The following is a 14,810-nucleotide window of genomic DNA, read 5'->3' on the forward strand; positions in this document are numbered from 1 at the left end:
TACTTGGTCTTGAGTAGTGTGTGCCAAAATGGAGGTTGAGGATCCTTAAAAGATCCCTGTTGATTAGTTTACTGGTAGGGTGGTGCTGTGGGTTAAACCAAAGAGCCTAGGACTTGCCAACCAGAAGGTCGGCGGTTCGAATCCCCACGACAGGGTGAGCTCCCGTTGCTCAGTCCCTGCTCCTGTCAACCTAGTGGTTCGAAAGCACATCAAAAGTGCAAGTAGATAAATAGGTACCGCTCCGGCGGGAAGGTAAACGGTGTTTCCGTGCGCTGCTCTGGTTTGCCAGAAGTGGCTTAGTCATGCTGGCCACATGACCCGGAAGCTGTACACCAGCTCCCTCGGCCAGTAAAGCGAGATGAGCACCGCAACCCCCGAGTTGGCCACGACTGGATGTAATGGTCAGGGGTCCCTTTACCTTTAGGGACAATACTTAGTGGAGAAGCAGCCACTTTTGTTCTTACCAGGACCAAGTGTGGCCGAATATGCTCAGCTTGGCAGTTGGCAAATAGATTGGGGGCAGAATTAGATATTTCTGGAGCTCTTCTACTCACACGATGGGGGCAGGTTTGTCTCCTAAAAATGAGGACAACCAGTTACACCAAGCTTTGCTTTCTCTGTCCTGCTAGTCAAAAACTCATGCTATGAGCAGCCACCTGGAGAGTGAGACTGGGCAACATGATTTAAGGTCTTGAATAGTAAGAGAGCTTGCTGTATTTGAGGCCTATTCTTTTTTGAGTCTTCCTGGGACTTACCTAATAACATGCATTTCTCTGTAGTGGCTGCGTGGACTTCCTTCCAGTCGGCAAAGTTTTAATGTCATATTTGGTGAATGTCCATATTGTAACAAGGTAAGGAAAGCAACGTAGTTCCCGGATAATTGGAACTGTTTCTGTATGAGCTTAAGTTAGGGTTTCAAAATACAATTGAAATTAGCTTGTCTTCTTTTAGGAGTCTTTGCTGCAAAGTTACTGTCGTGCGCATACTTAAATCTCTCAGATACCAGTGTCTCTTGATACTTAGCGGGTGGGAACAATTCAGTTAAAAATTAGGGGAGGGGGAATTATTCTTTGTAATAAATACCTTGGAAAGTACTGTAAGCAAAATTCAAGTACTTTATTGATTTTTAATTTTGTAACAACTCACCTTGCTTTGAAAAACTATTCCAGCCAATAACACTGAAAATGTCTATGAAGAAAGTCTGAAGTGGAATTTCAGAAGCCTGTAACTATGTAAATGTACACTCTTAAGAATGCTAACACATTAGACATGATATCAAAGAAAATACACAGAAAGCAGTATTAAGAAGAAGAGGACAATGATGGTCATCGTGTATTGGTACAATTCTTTACGAAGTCCAGATGCTTCATGAAGTCCAGACTCCAAAGTGCTGCATATAGAAGTGCTAGTCGAAGTCTGAAAGCGTTCTGGTTGAAAGGCTTCAGAATATGTAACTCCATTTCCTATGGATTTTTCCTCAGTTTGCCAGAAGGTGTTGCAGATAGGTTGTGGTTCTCTACCTTTCTGAGAAGGAAGCATAAAACTTCTATCCATGTCTTCAACAGAGATCTGCATAAGAACAAATATTTAGGCTCTGGTACTTTCATAAATATATATATGACTTTTTTGTATAATAATAATAAACTCATGGTACAAAGATAATTGACTAACTGTAATAATTCACCAGATACATTTATTATCTATAACAGCTTTTCTATGTCCATTATCTCAGTTATTCTTTTCACAGAGAGCCATGGGATGCAGGAGTTGAAGCCTGACCCAGCAGATTCCTCGCCCATTGCAAAAAGCCATACCATTGTCCTACATAGTAATCCTCCTTGTTTGGATCTCTTGAAGACTGAATTTGTTTAGCCAGCTTCTGTAATAAAGCTGTATGCTGAGCATCGAGACACCTGACAGGAATGGACTGACAGTCCAGTTTTGGGCTATGACTTCTCTTTCAGCCAACAACAGAAATGATAGCCAGATAAGGGAATGCCATCATAATTTTTTACAAGGCAAATGGGGGGTGTTACACCTATTCAGTCAATCTTGCTACATTCAGCACTCCCACTATATCAGCAATATAAGTCCCTATGGTTTTACATTTCCTCCAGCTTTCTCAGTGTTACATACCAACTTCTAGTTGAAACGTGTCAGTGTTATGAAACTTGCAGGACAATTAACAGCACTCCTCTGGATAATTCAGTGATTGAGCTGGGAAAGAAGGGCTCTGGTGGTCCTTGAGGTATCTCGAACCCAAGTTGCTCAGGGCTTCACATATTAATAGAACCGCGAACCTGGCTCAGTAGCCTATGAGCATCACAGATGAACTCACCTTGACTAACTTCCTTCTGTAAACATCGGTTGTGGCTCCAGCTGGCTTTCCTCCAGTCTTAGCGGGCTAGGAAGAACAAACAGAACTAGCCAGTAGTAAAAGCCTTTAGAGTAAGGGGGTGGGGAGAATGCAACCAGCAGCTGGCTTTAAAGTAACACATTTCTTGCCTCGGGGAGAACGTAGTTCATAGGAAGATCTATTAAGGTGACACAGGTGTATATGCAAGTTCGGGGCGAACGCCTTTGAAGTAACAGAATTGTAGAGTTGCAAGGGTCCCTGAGGGTCATCTTAATTCTGTTCCACTTTTAGTGGAGAGCAAAAGGGCTCTGGGGCGGGGGCTGCCCGCAGAAGCAGTGCCGCCACCCCTGGGCTTACAAAGCCTTCATGTGTGGTAACTGCTTTTCAGCCTTCCTCTCTCTCCCCTGTGCATAGCAGTGCATGTGTGGGCCAGGGCACATAGTAAATGCTTTTAGAGTTTACCCAGGTATGTGCAGAATACTTGCATTGGTATGGGCTTTAATGGGCAACAGCAAGTCAGCCCCAGTTAGCAGGGGAGAAAACAATCATTAACCTTTCTAAATTTCAGAAGACCTAGCAGTTAGAATATGAGAAGCTATACTATACTGTACTAACTGGTCATATTGGTTTAAATGAGTGTGAAAAGGGGAACATGTTAAGTTCTCAAGGGCCTGGACCATTTCAAAGTGGTGGAGCATCACAGCATCCATCAAAATCCTGCCCCCCACCCATCCACACCAAGACCATATAACACCGGTCTTGAAAGACCTACACTGGCTCTCAGTACATTTCCGAGCACAATTCAAAGTGTTGGTGCTGACCTTTAAAGCCCTAAACAGCCTCAGTCCACTATACCTGAAGGAGCGTCTCCATCCCCATCGTTCTGCCCGGACACAGGTCTAGCGCCAAGGGCTTTCTGGCGGTTCCCTCGCTGCGAGAAGCCAAATTACAGGGAACCAGGCAGAGGGCCTTCTCGGTAGTGACACCCGCCCTGTGGAACGCCCTCCCACCAGATGTCAAAGAGAAAAATAACTACCAAACTTTTAGAAGACATCTGAAGGCAGCCCTGTTTAGGGAAGCTTTTAATGTTTAATAGATTATTGTATTTTAGTGTTTTGTTGGAAGCCGCCCAGAGTGGCTGGGGAAACCCAGCCAGATGGGCAGGGTATAAATAATAAATTATTATTATTATGGGCAACATACATTGCAGGAAAAGTAACCTTTGTTTGGCCGTTTCTCACCTGCGCTTAATAATATGAGGCTGAGGCCTCATAAGGACTGCTGCGTTCTGCTGCCCAGGAGGACTCTCCTGTGTGAGTGTCTGAGGGCCCTGCTCCTTCCTGCCACTCACCATCTGGCCCAGGGCGGGGCCTGAAGGACTCACAGGGACTGCTGCGTTCTGCTGCCCAGGAGGACTCTCCTGTGTGAGTGTCTGAGGGCCCTGCTCCTTCCTGCCACTCACCATCTGGCCCAGGGCGGGGCCTGAGGCCTCATAAGGACTGCTGCGTTCTGCTGCCCAGGAGGACTCTCCTGTGTGAGTGTCTGAGGGCCCTGCTCCTTCCTGCCACTCACCATCTGGCCCAGGGCGGGGCCTGAAGGACTCACAGGGACTGCTGCGTTCTGCTGCCCAGGAGGACTCTCCTGTGTGAGTGTCTGAGGGCCCTGCTCCTTCCTGCCACTCACCATCTGGCCCAGGGCGGGGCCTGAAGGACTCACAGGGACTACTGCGTTCTGCTGCCCAGGAGGACTCTCCTGTGTGAGTGTCTGAGGGCCCTGCTCCTTCCTGCCACTCACCATCTGGCCCAGGGCGGGGCCTGAAGGACTCACAGGGACTGCTGCGTTCTGCTGCCCAGGAGGACTCTCCTGTGTGAGTGTCCGAGGGCCCTGCTCCTTCCTGCCACTCACCATCTGGCCCCAGGGCGGGGCCTGAAGGACTCACAGGGACTGCTGCGTTCTGCTGCCCAGGAGGACTCTCCTGTGTGAGTGTCTGAGGGCCCTGCTCCTTCCTGCCACTCACCATCTGGCTCAGGGCAGGGCCTGACAGGACTCACAGGGACGGTTGCTGTCACTGCTGCTGCGGCCCAGGGGGATCCGGTGGGGCGCAGAGTTCCTTTTAAAATGTTTTAAAATTTTCCTTTTCCTTTTCCTTTTATTTTTTTGTATATGTGGGGACGGGGATGGGGGTGGGATGGATGTTTAGTTGGGAATTTGTTTGATTTTAATGGATTTGTAATTTTTATAGTTTTTCATTTGTATTGCTTTTTGTTTTCTGAATTTTGTTTGTTTGTTTGTTTTTGTTTTTATTGTTTTAAGGTCTTATTTTGTTCTTAAGGGGAAGGGTCAGGGCTGCCGAGGAGTGGGTCCCAGCCAACAAAATGGCTGGGGTATGTTCCACAGAGGGGGATGCGCTGGGACAACCGATCTCAGTGATCACGGGTAGGAGGAGGAGTTACGCTAAGACCAGACCATGTCATTATAGAGGAGGCAGGTTTAGTCGTTGTCTGAGGACTATCCCTGCCTCCGGGTCTGGTCCTGTCCGGACGGATACTAGAATCAGCAAGGGATACCCACATAGCCTGAAGGTGCTGCTGTGCAATGCCAGGTCAATGATTCATAAGACCACTGCCATCCATGACTTGATCATGGATGGAGGATTTGACCTGGCTTGTGTAACAGAGACTTGGTTGGATGAAGCAGATGGGCCTGTTCTTGCCGCTGCTTGTCCACCGGGTTTCTCTTACGCACAGCAACCCAGGCCTTGTGGGCGGGGAGGGGGGGTTGCAGTGATTTTTAGGAAGTCATTAGTTTGCACCAGGCGTCCTGTTAGGAAGACCCAGTTCTCTGAGTGCATGTTCTGGAAGTTGTGCAATAGGGGCAGTACAGGATTCCTTTTGGTGTACCGACCTCCCCGCTGCACCAAGGATTCCCTGCCCGAGCTGCTTCAGGTCGTGGCGGATGTTCTCCTGGAGACACCTAGTTTGGTTGTCCTAGGGGATTTTAATATCCATGCCGACACGACCTCACAAGGGGCCGCTCGGGACTTCGTGGAAAGCATGGCCTCCATGGGGCTGTCCCTGAATAACTTTGGCCCAACCCATAGCCGCGGACATGCCTTGGACCTGGTGTTTACCTCCATGGATGTTGGTGTTCTGACACTAAATAAAAGCGAAACAAAAGAAGTGCCATGGTCAGACCACTTCCTGGTGCAACTTGACTTCTCCGCGACCCTTCCCCTCTGCAGGGAGGTGGGACCGATTCGGATGGTCCGCCCCCGCCACTTAATGGATCCAAATGGCTTCCAGAGAGTGGTAGGGGATGCTTTATCCCATGTTGATGGCCTTTCAGCTGATTCCCTGGTGGCCTGCTGGAATGTGGAGTTAACCAGGGCTATTGACTGTTTGGCTCCGAAGCGCCCTCTCCGATTGCATGGAGCCCGGACAGCCCCGTGGTTTTCCACGGATCTGAGGGCAATGAAACAATCGTTGAGACGGCTAGAGCGCCGGTGGCGGATGACCCATTCTGAAGCTGACCGGACACAGGTTAGAGCTCAGTGTCGAGCCTACCAAGTGGCGGTAGCGACGGCGAAGAAGGCCTTCTTCGCCGCCTCTATTGCATCTGCAGAAAACAGCAGCAGGAGACTTTTTCAGGTGGTCCGCAATTTAGCGGAACCACCTGCTACATCGGGGCCCAGTACGGGCCACATGATCTCCTGCAATGATTTTGCAAAGTTTTTTGCAGATAAAGTCGCTCAGATTCGGGAAGAGGTAGACGCCACCGTGGGAGCAGGGCCAGGGCGGGAGAGTGCTAGAGTCCTGTCTAGTCAAATTGTGTGGGATCAATTCCAATCTGTTACCTCCGAGGATGTGGACAGGCTGCTTGGACGAGTGAAACCAACCACCTGTCTCCTGGATCCTTGCCCATCCTGGCTTATAAAAGCTAGCCGGGAAGGGCTGGGCGATGGGCTTCGTGGGGTGGTGAATGCTTCCCTCCGTGAGGGAACCTTCCCAGACCCGTTGAAAGAGGCGGTTATTAAACCGCTTCTTAAAAAACCATCTTTAGATGCGGCCACGATGGCCAACTATCGCCCAGTCTCAAATCTTCCATTCTTGGGCAAGGTGATTGAGCGAGTGGTTGCTGAACAACTCCAGGCACGCCTGGAAGAAGCGGACCATTTGGATCCCTTCCAATCGGGATTCAGGCCTCATCACGGGACTGAAACTGCCTTGGTCGCACTGGTTGATGATCTCCGGCGGGCTAGGGACAAAGGTGAGAGCTGTTTCCTAGTTCTGCTGGATCTCTCAGCGGCATTTGATACCATCGACCATAACATCCTTCTGGACCGTCTTGAGGGGCTGGGAGCTGGGGGTACTGTCATACAGTGGTTCCGCTCCTTCCTCCTGGGCCGTGTTCAGAAAGTGGTGGTGGGGGATGAGTGTTCAGACCCCTGGGCTCTCACTTGTGGGGTGCCTCAGGGTTCTGTCCTCTCCCCCATGCTTTTCAACATTTACATGCAGCCGCTGGGAGAGATCATCAGGAGGTTTGGGCTGGGTGTTCATCAGTATGCAGATGATACCCAGCTCTACCTTTCTTTCAAATCAGAACCAGTGAAGGCGGTGACGGTCCTGTGTGAGTGTCTGGAGGCGGTTGGAGGATGGATGGCGGCAAACAGATTGAGATTGAATCCTGACAAGACAGAAGTACTGTTTCTGGGGGACAGGAGGCGGGCAGGTGTGGAGGATTCCCTGGTCCTGAATGGGGTAACCGTGCCCCTGAAGGACCAGGTGCGCAGCCTGGGAGTCATTTTGGACTCACAGCTGTCCATGGAGGCACAGGTTAAATCCGTGTCCAGGGCAGCTGTGTACCAGCTCCATCTGGTACGTAGGCTGAGACCCTATCTGCCCGCGGACTGCCTCGCCAGAGTGGTGCATGCTCTGGTTATCTCCCGCTTGGACTACTGCAATGCGCTCTACGTGGGGCTACCTTTGAAGGTGACCCGGAAACTACAACTAATCCAGAATGCAGCAGCCAGACTGGTGACTGGGAACGGCCGCCGAGACCATATAACACCGGTCTTGAAAGACCTACATTGGCTCCCAGTACGTTTCCGAGCACAATTCAAAGTGTTGGTGCTGACCTTTAAAGCCCTAAACGGCCTCGGTCCAGTATACCTGAAGGAGCGTCTCCACCTCCATCGTTCTACCCGGACACTGAGGTCCAGCACCGAGGGCCTTCTGGCGGTTCCCTCACTGCGAGAAGCCAAGTTACAGGGTACCAGGCAGAGGGCCTTCTCGGTAGTGGCGCCCTCCCTGTGGAACGCCCTACCACCAGATGTCAAAGAGAACAACAACTACCAGACTTTTAGAAGACATCTGAAGGCAGCCCTGTTTAGGGAAGCTTTTAATGTTTGATGTATCACAGTATTTTAATATTCTTTTGGAAGCCGCCCAGAGTGGCTGGGGAAACCCAGCCAGATGGGCGGGGTATAAATAATAAATTATTATTATTATTATTATTATTATTTTCCAAGGTGTGCAGTGAGTGGGGGAATGTACAGCTAGAAAAGCAGGAGTTTTCCGCAAGCCAGGTACAATTTAATGCAGCAATTTTATTCATTTTAAGAACTCACCCCTTCGTTCTGAAGCTGCTTGCTCAGCCCAGCCAGCATCTGCTCGTCTTGTCCTTGGCTGCTTTTCATTCCCACAGCGGCTCTTCTACGATAGGAGAGGTCCTTGCTTTCGAACTCCTTTCCCTTCTCGTCTTTAACTTGCCTTGGCACTGGCTTTGGCAAATCAACCTGTTAAATGTACAAGTTGAGTGACTCGTGCAGCTGCTACTCCTGCTTTACAGAATCTGTTCCACTGACTGCGGCTTCTGTGTGAAATGAATGGTTTCTGCGCAACTTCTAGCAAAAGCATCACTAATCCGCCAACACAAGGAACGGCCAACATTTACCGCGAGTTGGAACTGCACAGGGCAGTCATTTCGTTGAGCTCTTGAGCAAGAGTGCTTGCACTTGTGCTATCCTAAGGGGCAACGCTATTTATTGCGAAAATTTGTTCCGAGGATTCTTAAAGAACTCTTAGATGAATGTTATTAACCTTTACTGGATGCAAAACCAATAAGTCTCTGTCAATTAAGCTTGCATTAACTATATCTAAGTAAGTTGTTTTTATTGTGGTGGTTCTAATTAATGTCAGTGCCTGGAATGAGAAAATAATCACTACTTATTCCATTAGTGAGGTGATCTGACCCGCCCTAAATGGGGCGACAAATTTCTCATCTTCCCCATAATACTGATATACTTGCTCTCGGGGCACCCTGAAAGGTCATGCAGCCCCCTTCCCCACCCGAGAAGCTGCATTTACATTAAAAATGCTGTTTCACTGATAAGAATATCATTTGTCAAATTTCTAGGTTGCCCTCCCTGGGATTATTTTCTTTTTAACTTGCAGCAACGACATGTAATAAGGTGAACTGAGCAATACGTTGAGTGAGCTGCACTCTTCAAGCAACTATTGAAGTGTGGATTTCCCCCTGTCCATTCCCTTACACAGGATGAGAGGGCAAAAAGGCAGATTGGGATCTACTGGTCGATTGCTGGGTGATCTGTAATAAATAGGCAAAGGCTTCCAAATCTCAATAGCAACGAAAAGGCTTACCTCCCCCCCCCCCAATTAATTAGGATAGAATCTTCTTTAGTTGATATACATTTATTCTTATATATTCAGGTTAGGGCAACGTACATCTTACTGCAGAGCTAGGGAATCTGTGATGTTGAACTATCTGCCATCAACCTCACCAACCATGGTCAATAATCTGGGCTGCTGCGAGTTGTACTCCAACAACATAAGGAGGGGCACAGCCTCCCTGTACCTGGCTTATAATGTGAACTGACCCATCCTATGATGGTGACTAATTCAACGGTTCTCAACCTGTGGGTCCCCAGATGATGTTGGACTACAACTCCCATCATCCCTGAGCTCAGGCCTTGCTAGCTAGGGGTGATGGGAGTTGTAGTCCAACAACATCTGGGGACCCACAGGTTGAGAAAGGCTGCTGTAATTTGTTTTAAATTCTTGTATTATACCTTGGCGCTTAGGGTGAAGGGTAGATAATAAAGGGGGGGGGGAGTTGCATCTGAACCTGTAGAGTCTATAGCCACAGTGAGTGATATTGACAGGCCTTCCCTAAGTTAATTTGTCCAATCTCCTTTTCATGGAGTCGTAGAGTTGGAAGGGACCCTGAGGGTCATCTAGTCCAACCCCCTGCAAGACAGGAATTTCAACTAAAGCATCCATGAAAGATGGCCATCCAGCCAAAAAAACTCCAAGGAAGGAGAGTCCACAAGTCCCGAGGGAGTTCCACTGTCCAACAGCTCTTACTGTCAGAAAGTTCTTCCTGATGTTTAGTCAGAATCTCCTTTCTTGTAACTTGAAGCCATTGGTTTGAGTCCTACCCTCTGAAGCAGGAGAAAACAAGCTTGTTCCCTCTTCCATGTGGCAGCCCTTGAGATATTTTAAGTTGGCTATCATATCTCCCCTCAGTGTTCTCTTTTCCCAGCTCCTTAAACTGTTCCTCATAAAGCGTGGTTACCAGACCCTTGATCATCTTGGTTGCTCTCTTCCACACACACATTCCAGCTTTAAAAACACCTGTGTCTGCATCCATCAGTACAACTTTTGGCATCACGACGAATAGCCTGCTTCACAACAGACATTTCAATATCTAAACAGCCAAAGTGACTAGGTGCCTTTCCCCACTACAATCACATCCTTCAGTCTTTGCTTGCACCACTTCTTCCGAATGCACAGGCATCAATGGCAATAAGAAGGTATTGTAAAGGTAAAGGACCCCTGGACGGTTAAGTCCAGTCAAAGGCGACTATGGGGTTGTGGTGCTCATCTCACTTTCAGGCCAAGGGATCTGGCGTTTGTCCAGAGTTTTTTGGGTCATGTGGCCAGCATGACTAAACTACTGGCACACGGAGGACCGTAACGAGTGCCAGAGAGCATGGAAACGCTGTTTACCTTCCCGCCGCAGCGGTACCTATTTATCTACTTGCACTGGTGTGCTTTTGAATTGCTAGGGTTGGCAGGCGCTGGGACAGAGCAATGGGAGCTCACCCCATTGCACAGATTCGAACTGCCAACCTTCTGATCGGCAAGCCCAAGAGGCTCAGTGGTTTAGACCTCAGCGCCACCCACTTCCCCTAATGTATTATATCTCTACAGTGGTACCTCGGGTTACAAACACTTCGGTTTACAGACTCCGCTAACCCGGAAGTAGTACCTCGGGTTAAGAACTCTGCCCCAGGATGAGAACAGAAATCGTGCTGCAGCAGGAGGCCCCATTAGTTAAAGTGGTACCTCAGGTTAAGAACGGACCTCCGGAACGAATTAAGTTTGTAACCAGAGTTACCACTGTACTTCAAATCAGGTATGTGGTCTCCCATTCATCCATAGATGTGTTGGAATTTCTGGCTTTGTAGGTTGGAGTTTTGAACAATTAACAGGTAAATGCTTCCAGTACCGGCTAATTTGGAGCCATTTTTAATCTGATCATGTGGCAATATATGAAGATTATTCACTCTCCTTCTCCCCCAGAATCCAAACTGATTATCGCCTTCATTGTATTCTGTATGGCTACTCCATTTTCACCTACACAATCGTTAACTGAATTGGGGGTGAAGTACAATGCTTTTCAAACTCAAAAGCAGTTGAAGCTTTTCACAGAAAATGGACTTTCCTGCCTTTATTCCCTATTTGCCGACGGTTCACAACACGCTATATTTTAGAATACCCTCGAGTCAGAAACAGCTCTCAAATCTGAGATGATGCAAGGTATGCATTTCATGCTAATGAAAGAGGATATTTGAAATCTCCACGAAAAACTCAGAGGATGATGGGGACGAGGTTCAAGTCATCTGCAAACAGCACAGTTCTCTCCCTGACCTTGTTATTGGCCATTAAAAATACTTCTGCCTGTGTCTGAGGAACAGAAGCTGTGATAATTGACACTCCTCGCTCGTGGACTTTAAATGGGGTTATGCACTTGCAAATAGCAAATACTATTGCAGATCTCTCTTTTCTTGCAATCAAAGTTCAGCAACATCTTGTTTGACATCAATATCCAAGGTAAGTTTTAAGCTAAATACAAAACGTAATAGATTTCTGCTCTTTTGTTGGAAACGGAAGAGGGGAAAAGGGAAAAGGAGCTGCTTTGTCCAGCGGCCTGGAAGAGTTTCAGGGGATACTCTCCATAACACAGCCTGTACGAAAACTTAATCTTTCCAGAACCCTGGAACTGGGATAATTGGGATGAATAGTCCTTTCCCCAAACATTCTTCTATGAGCCCCTACTTGTTTTCCTGCGCAGGAGCTGGACACAGAGCGGGTGTGAGGGGTCCTGGCCAGTTGTCACTGGATAGCTCAGTTGGTGGGAGCCTGGTGCTGATAACGTCAAGGTTGCAGGTTCGATCCCCAGATGGGATAGCTGCATATTCCTGCATTGCCAGAGGTTGGACTAGATGATCCTCAAGGTCCCTTCCAACTCTACAATTCTATGATTCACCTGATTGGGCAGAAAGCCTGTCCAGGGGAAATGAGAAACTGTTGACCTTCTGGCACCCTGCTCTTCTTGTCTAAACAAAATGGCTGTGTTACACTTGCAGTAAAGGGTAAAGGTAAAGGGACCCCTGACCATTAGGTCCAGTCATGGCCGACTCTGGGGTTGTGGCGCTCATCTCGCTTTATTGGCTGAGGGAGCCGGCGTACAGCTTCCGGGTCATGTGGCCAGCATGAGTAAGCCGCTTCTGGCGAGCCAGAGCAGCGCACGGAAACGCCGTTTACCTTCCTGCCAAAGCAGTACCTATTTATCTACTTGCACTTTGATGTGCTTTCGAACTGCTAGGTTGGCAGGAGCAGGGACCAAGCAACGGGAGTTCACCCTGTCGTGGGGATTCAAACCGCCGACCTTCTGATCGGCAAGTCCTAGGCTCTGTGGTTTAACCCACAGCACCATCCACCTCCCACTCTCAAGAGTCTCCTCCAGCACCAGAATTCAAAAGCATCAATTCTTTGGCGGTCAGCCTTCTTTATGGTCCAGCTCTCACTTCCATACATCACTAATGGGAAAACCATAGCTTTTCTCTTGGGTAGCATCTCCCAGTGTTGCCCGGCAAGTTGCTTTCGAAGTGAACAGAAGTTTAAGAACCTAAGAAGAGTCCGCTGGGTTGGGCCAGTGGTTTCCACGTAGTCTAGCATCCTGGCCGCTCAAGTGCTTATGGGAACTCCAAGCAGGATCTGAACATCTTCCAGCAGCTGGAATTCAAAAGCGTGCCGCCTCCAACAGTGGAATTGTTAAGGTGACATTTGGGAAAGAAGGGTCAAGAGTTTGAAGAAGAAGAAACACTTCTGGATTGCAACCACTGGCTAGGACCCACAAATACCACCAGCATCATAGTTCTAAGTCCAGATTTGTTGTGCATCAATAAATCAAACAGCAACCACACAGCAAAGCAGTTTTGAAATGAAGGGAAATATCCAAAGTTTGCAAAATGGCTTGGTAAGGGGGAATGTGGTCCACAGTTCGGGGGGGGGGGGAGTCAAAATCCCAGGGCAGGGACATCTGTGCAAATTCCTAGGACTACTGAGAGCACTTTGAATTACAGCTGTTGCTGCTGTTTTTATAAAGTTCTAAATGGTTGTCTAAAGCAGAAGAGGTAACCCAAGTCACTTTCCTCTTCAATCTAGCAGCAAAAATATATACAGCCCAACTTAACGCAGGTAATTCTGACTGTAATAGGCAGTAGTCACTAGTTCTTAAATCTACACATTTAAGACTGGGCGAGGGGAAATCAAATTGGCTGAACATAAGAAGTTTAGAGAGCAGATGCCTTTTGTGAAAAGGGGGGGGGGGAGAAACTTACATATTTCAATTAACTTTAGAAAGCTACAAATTGCAGAAACAGAGAGCCACCGCTCAAATTAGCATAGATTAAATGGTGACCACAACAGCAAGCAAACTACTGTCAAAGAAATGGTTTTTTGCTTTGTTGTAAAAGTGATAAAAAAAAATACCAAAGTCTATAAAACTCTGGGGGGAAAAAAGAGTCTTGGTAATTACCAAGATCAAAATCCAGTAGCTTTTTATTAAAGATGAACTTTTGTTCTGCTTTTCTACACAATGTAAATAGTGCTGACAATTGGGTTTGCAAAGGCATTCGCTACAATAAAATGTAATTGTATCATGAGAGAAAGGTGACAATCGGGAGATCATGAAAAAATTACATATTCTCACTGGTAGTTAATTAGCCATGCAAAAGCCCCTCAAACAGAGATTCTCTTCTATTAGGAATGATTACTATGCAGACCTACAGATGTCAATACTGGAGTCATTCAAATACTTCTTTCGCTACTAATTGAAGGTTGTAAAGCTCTGGTGCCAAGGTTTGGCTTCCAAAGAGCTAATTTATGACTAGGCGGCTATTTTATGTCTTCAGTTGCAGCAGCTACAGAACTCGGCAAATCAGAACCATCTGTGCGCCGGGATTTGAATCGCCATTCATCTCGCAGCCCATCAGTCGCATTAGTTTGCATCCCACATTTTTTTGGCTCATGTACCATTCTGACAGTCCAAAGTTCATGAGGAATATTAAAAATGAACCGGCGCCTTGACCCTGCCATATTGTGTCAGCAAAGGCTGCGGGCTCATATGGCTACTAACATCCCTGGCCGACGCTCCTAATCAGGCCCTGTGAATACTGCTAATTACACCCGTCTAAGTTTATTAAAAACAAAGGGGTTTCCATTTATTTGTTGGTTAACTGTATATTGACAGGACTGGGAGGCAGAAAGGGAAGAGCGTGTGCAACTCAAAAAGCGAGCATGCGCCAAAATTTGAAGAAAGCAGCTTCTTGAAGGCCAGAGCAAAAAGAAAGAACAAAGTTATTTTAGGGAAACAATGGTTGTATCAATAAAGGCAACTCGGCTTTTGATCCGTTCTGAAGGGACAGCTGTCATACAAAGCTGTCCCTTGTGAACAACTCTGGCACTATCCCACTGCACAGGAAGCAAAGAAATTTGCACAAGTCTTACTGTTTGGAGATGTGGTTCCCAACGTGGGACATACCCGCCACAGGGCGGCAATTTGATTTTTAAGTGGGGCAATTCGATAATGAGTTGTTAATAGTGAATGGCCTTTTAGGCTTCCTCCACGTGAATAGGAGTTCACTTTTTGAATAATAAGAATTATATGTCATGGGGGTGTGTGGATCAGGATTATAGAGATGCTCAGGTGGGGAATGGCCAAAAAAAGGTTGGGAACCACTGGTTTGGAGGGAAGATAAGAGCTGTGGGTCAAAAAGGAGTTAGGGCAGTTTCCCTCTTGTAGGATGGCATCCAACCTCTGAACATAACCCTCAAATCTTTCCTTGGATAAAGACAAGCAAATCATC

General features: G+C 47.5%; 2 protein-coding genes across 9 annotated transcripts in view; one reads left to right on the plus strand and one right to left on the minus strand.

Moving 5' to 3' along the window:
• Window positions 1-1,662, plus strand: part of FANCL (FA complementation group L) — a 45,723-nt gene extending 44,061 nt beyond the window's left edge. For 4 of the 6 annotated variants that reach the window (XM_028725138.2, XM_028725141.2, XM_028725136.2 and 1 more), the window contains 2 exons: window positions 780-851; window positions 1,170-1,662. In XM_028725138.2, the coding sequence (XP_028580971.2) occupies window positions 780-851; window positions 1,170-1,176 (79 nt within the window). In that variant the 3' untranslated portion in view covers window positions 1,177-1,662. The remainder of the gene's footprint in view (window positions 1-779; window positions 852-1,169) is intronic. The other 2 variants (XM_028725140.2, XM_028725139.2) reach the window with 1 other exon arrangement.
• The window catches only part of VRK2 (VRK serine/threonine kinase 2), a 73,596-nt gene continuing 59,881 nt past the window's right edge, over window positions 1,096-14,810 (minus strand). For all 3 annotated transcript variants that reach the window (XM_028725133.2, XM_077925424.1, XM_028725135.2), the window contains 3 exons: window positions 7,983-8,150; window positions 2,339-2,404; window positions 1,096-1,569 (listed from right to left, as the gene is read on the minus strand). In XM_028725133.2, coding sequence (XP_028580966.2) covers window positions 1,276-1,569; window positions 2,339-2,404; window positions 7,983-8,150 — 528 coding nt within the window. In that variant the 3' untranslated portion in view covers window positions 1,096-1,275. The remainder of the gene's footprint in view (window positions 1,570-2,338; window positions 2,405-7,982; window positions 8,151-14,810) is intronic.

The sequence above is a fragment of the Podarcis muralis genome, chromosome 3 (genome assembly GCF_964188315.1).
Source record: "Podarcis muralis chromosome 3, rPodMur119.hap1.1, whole genome shotgun sequence".
NCBI classification, from domain to species: Eukaryota; Metazoa; Chordata; class Lepidosauria; order Squamata; family Lacertidae; genus Podarcis; species Podarcis muralis.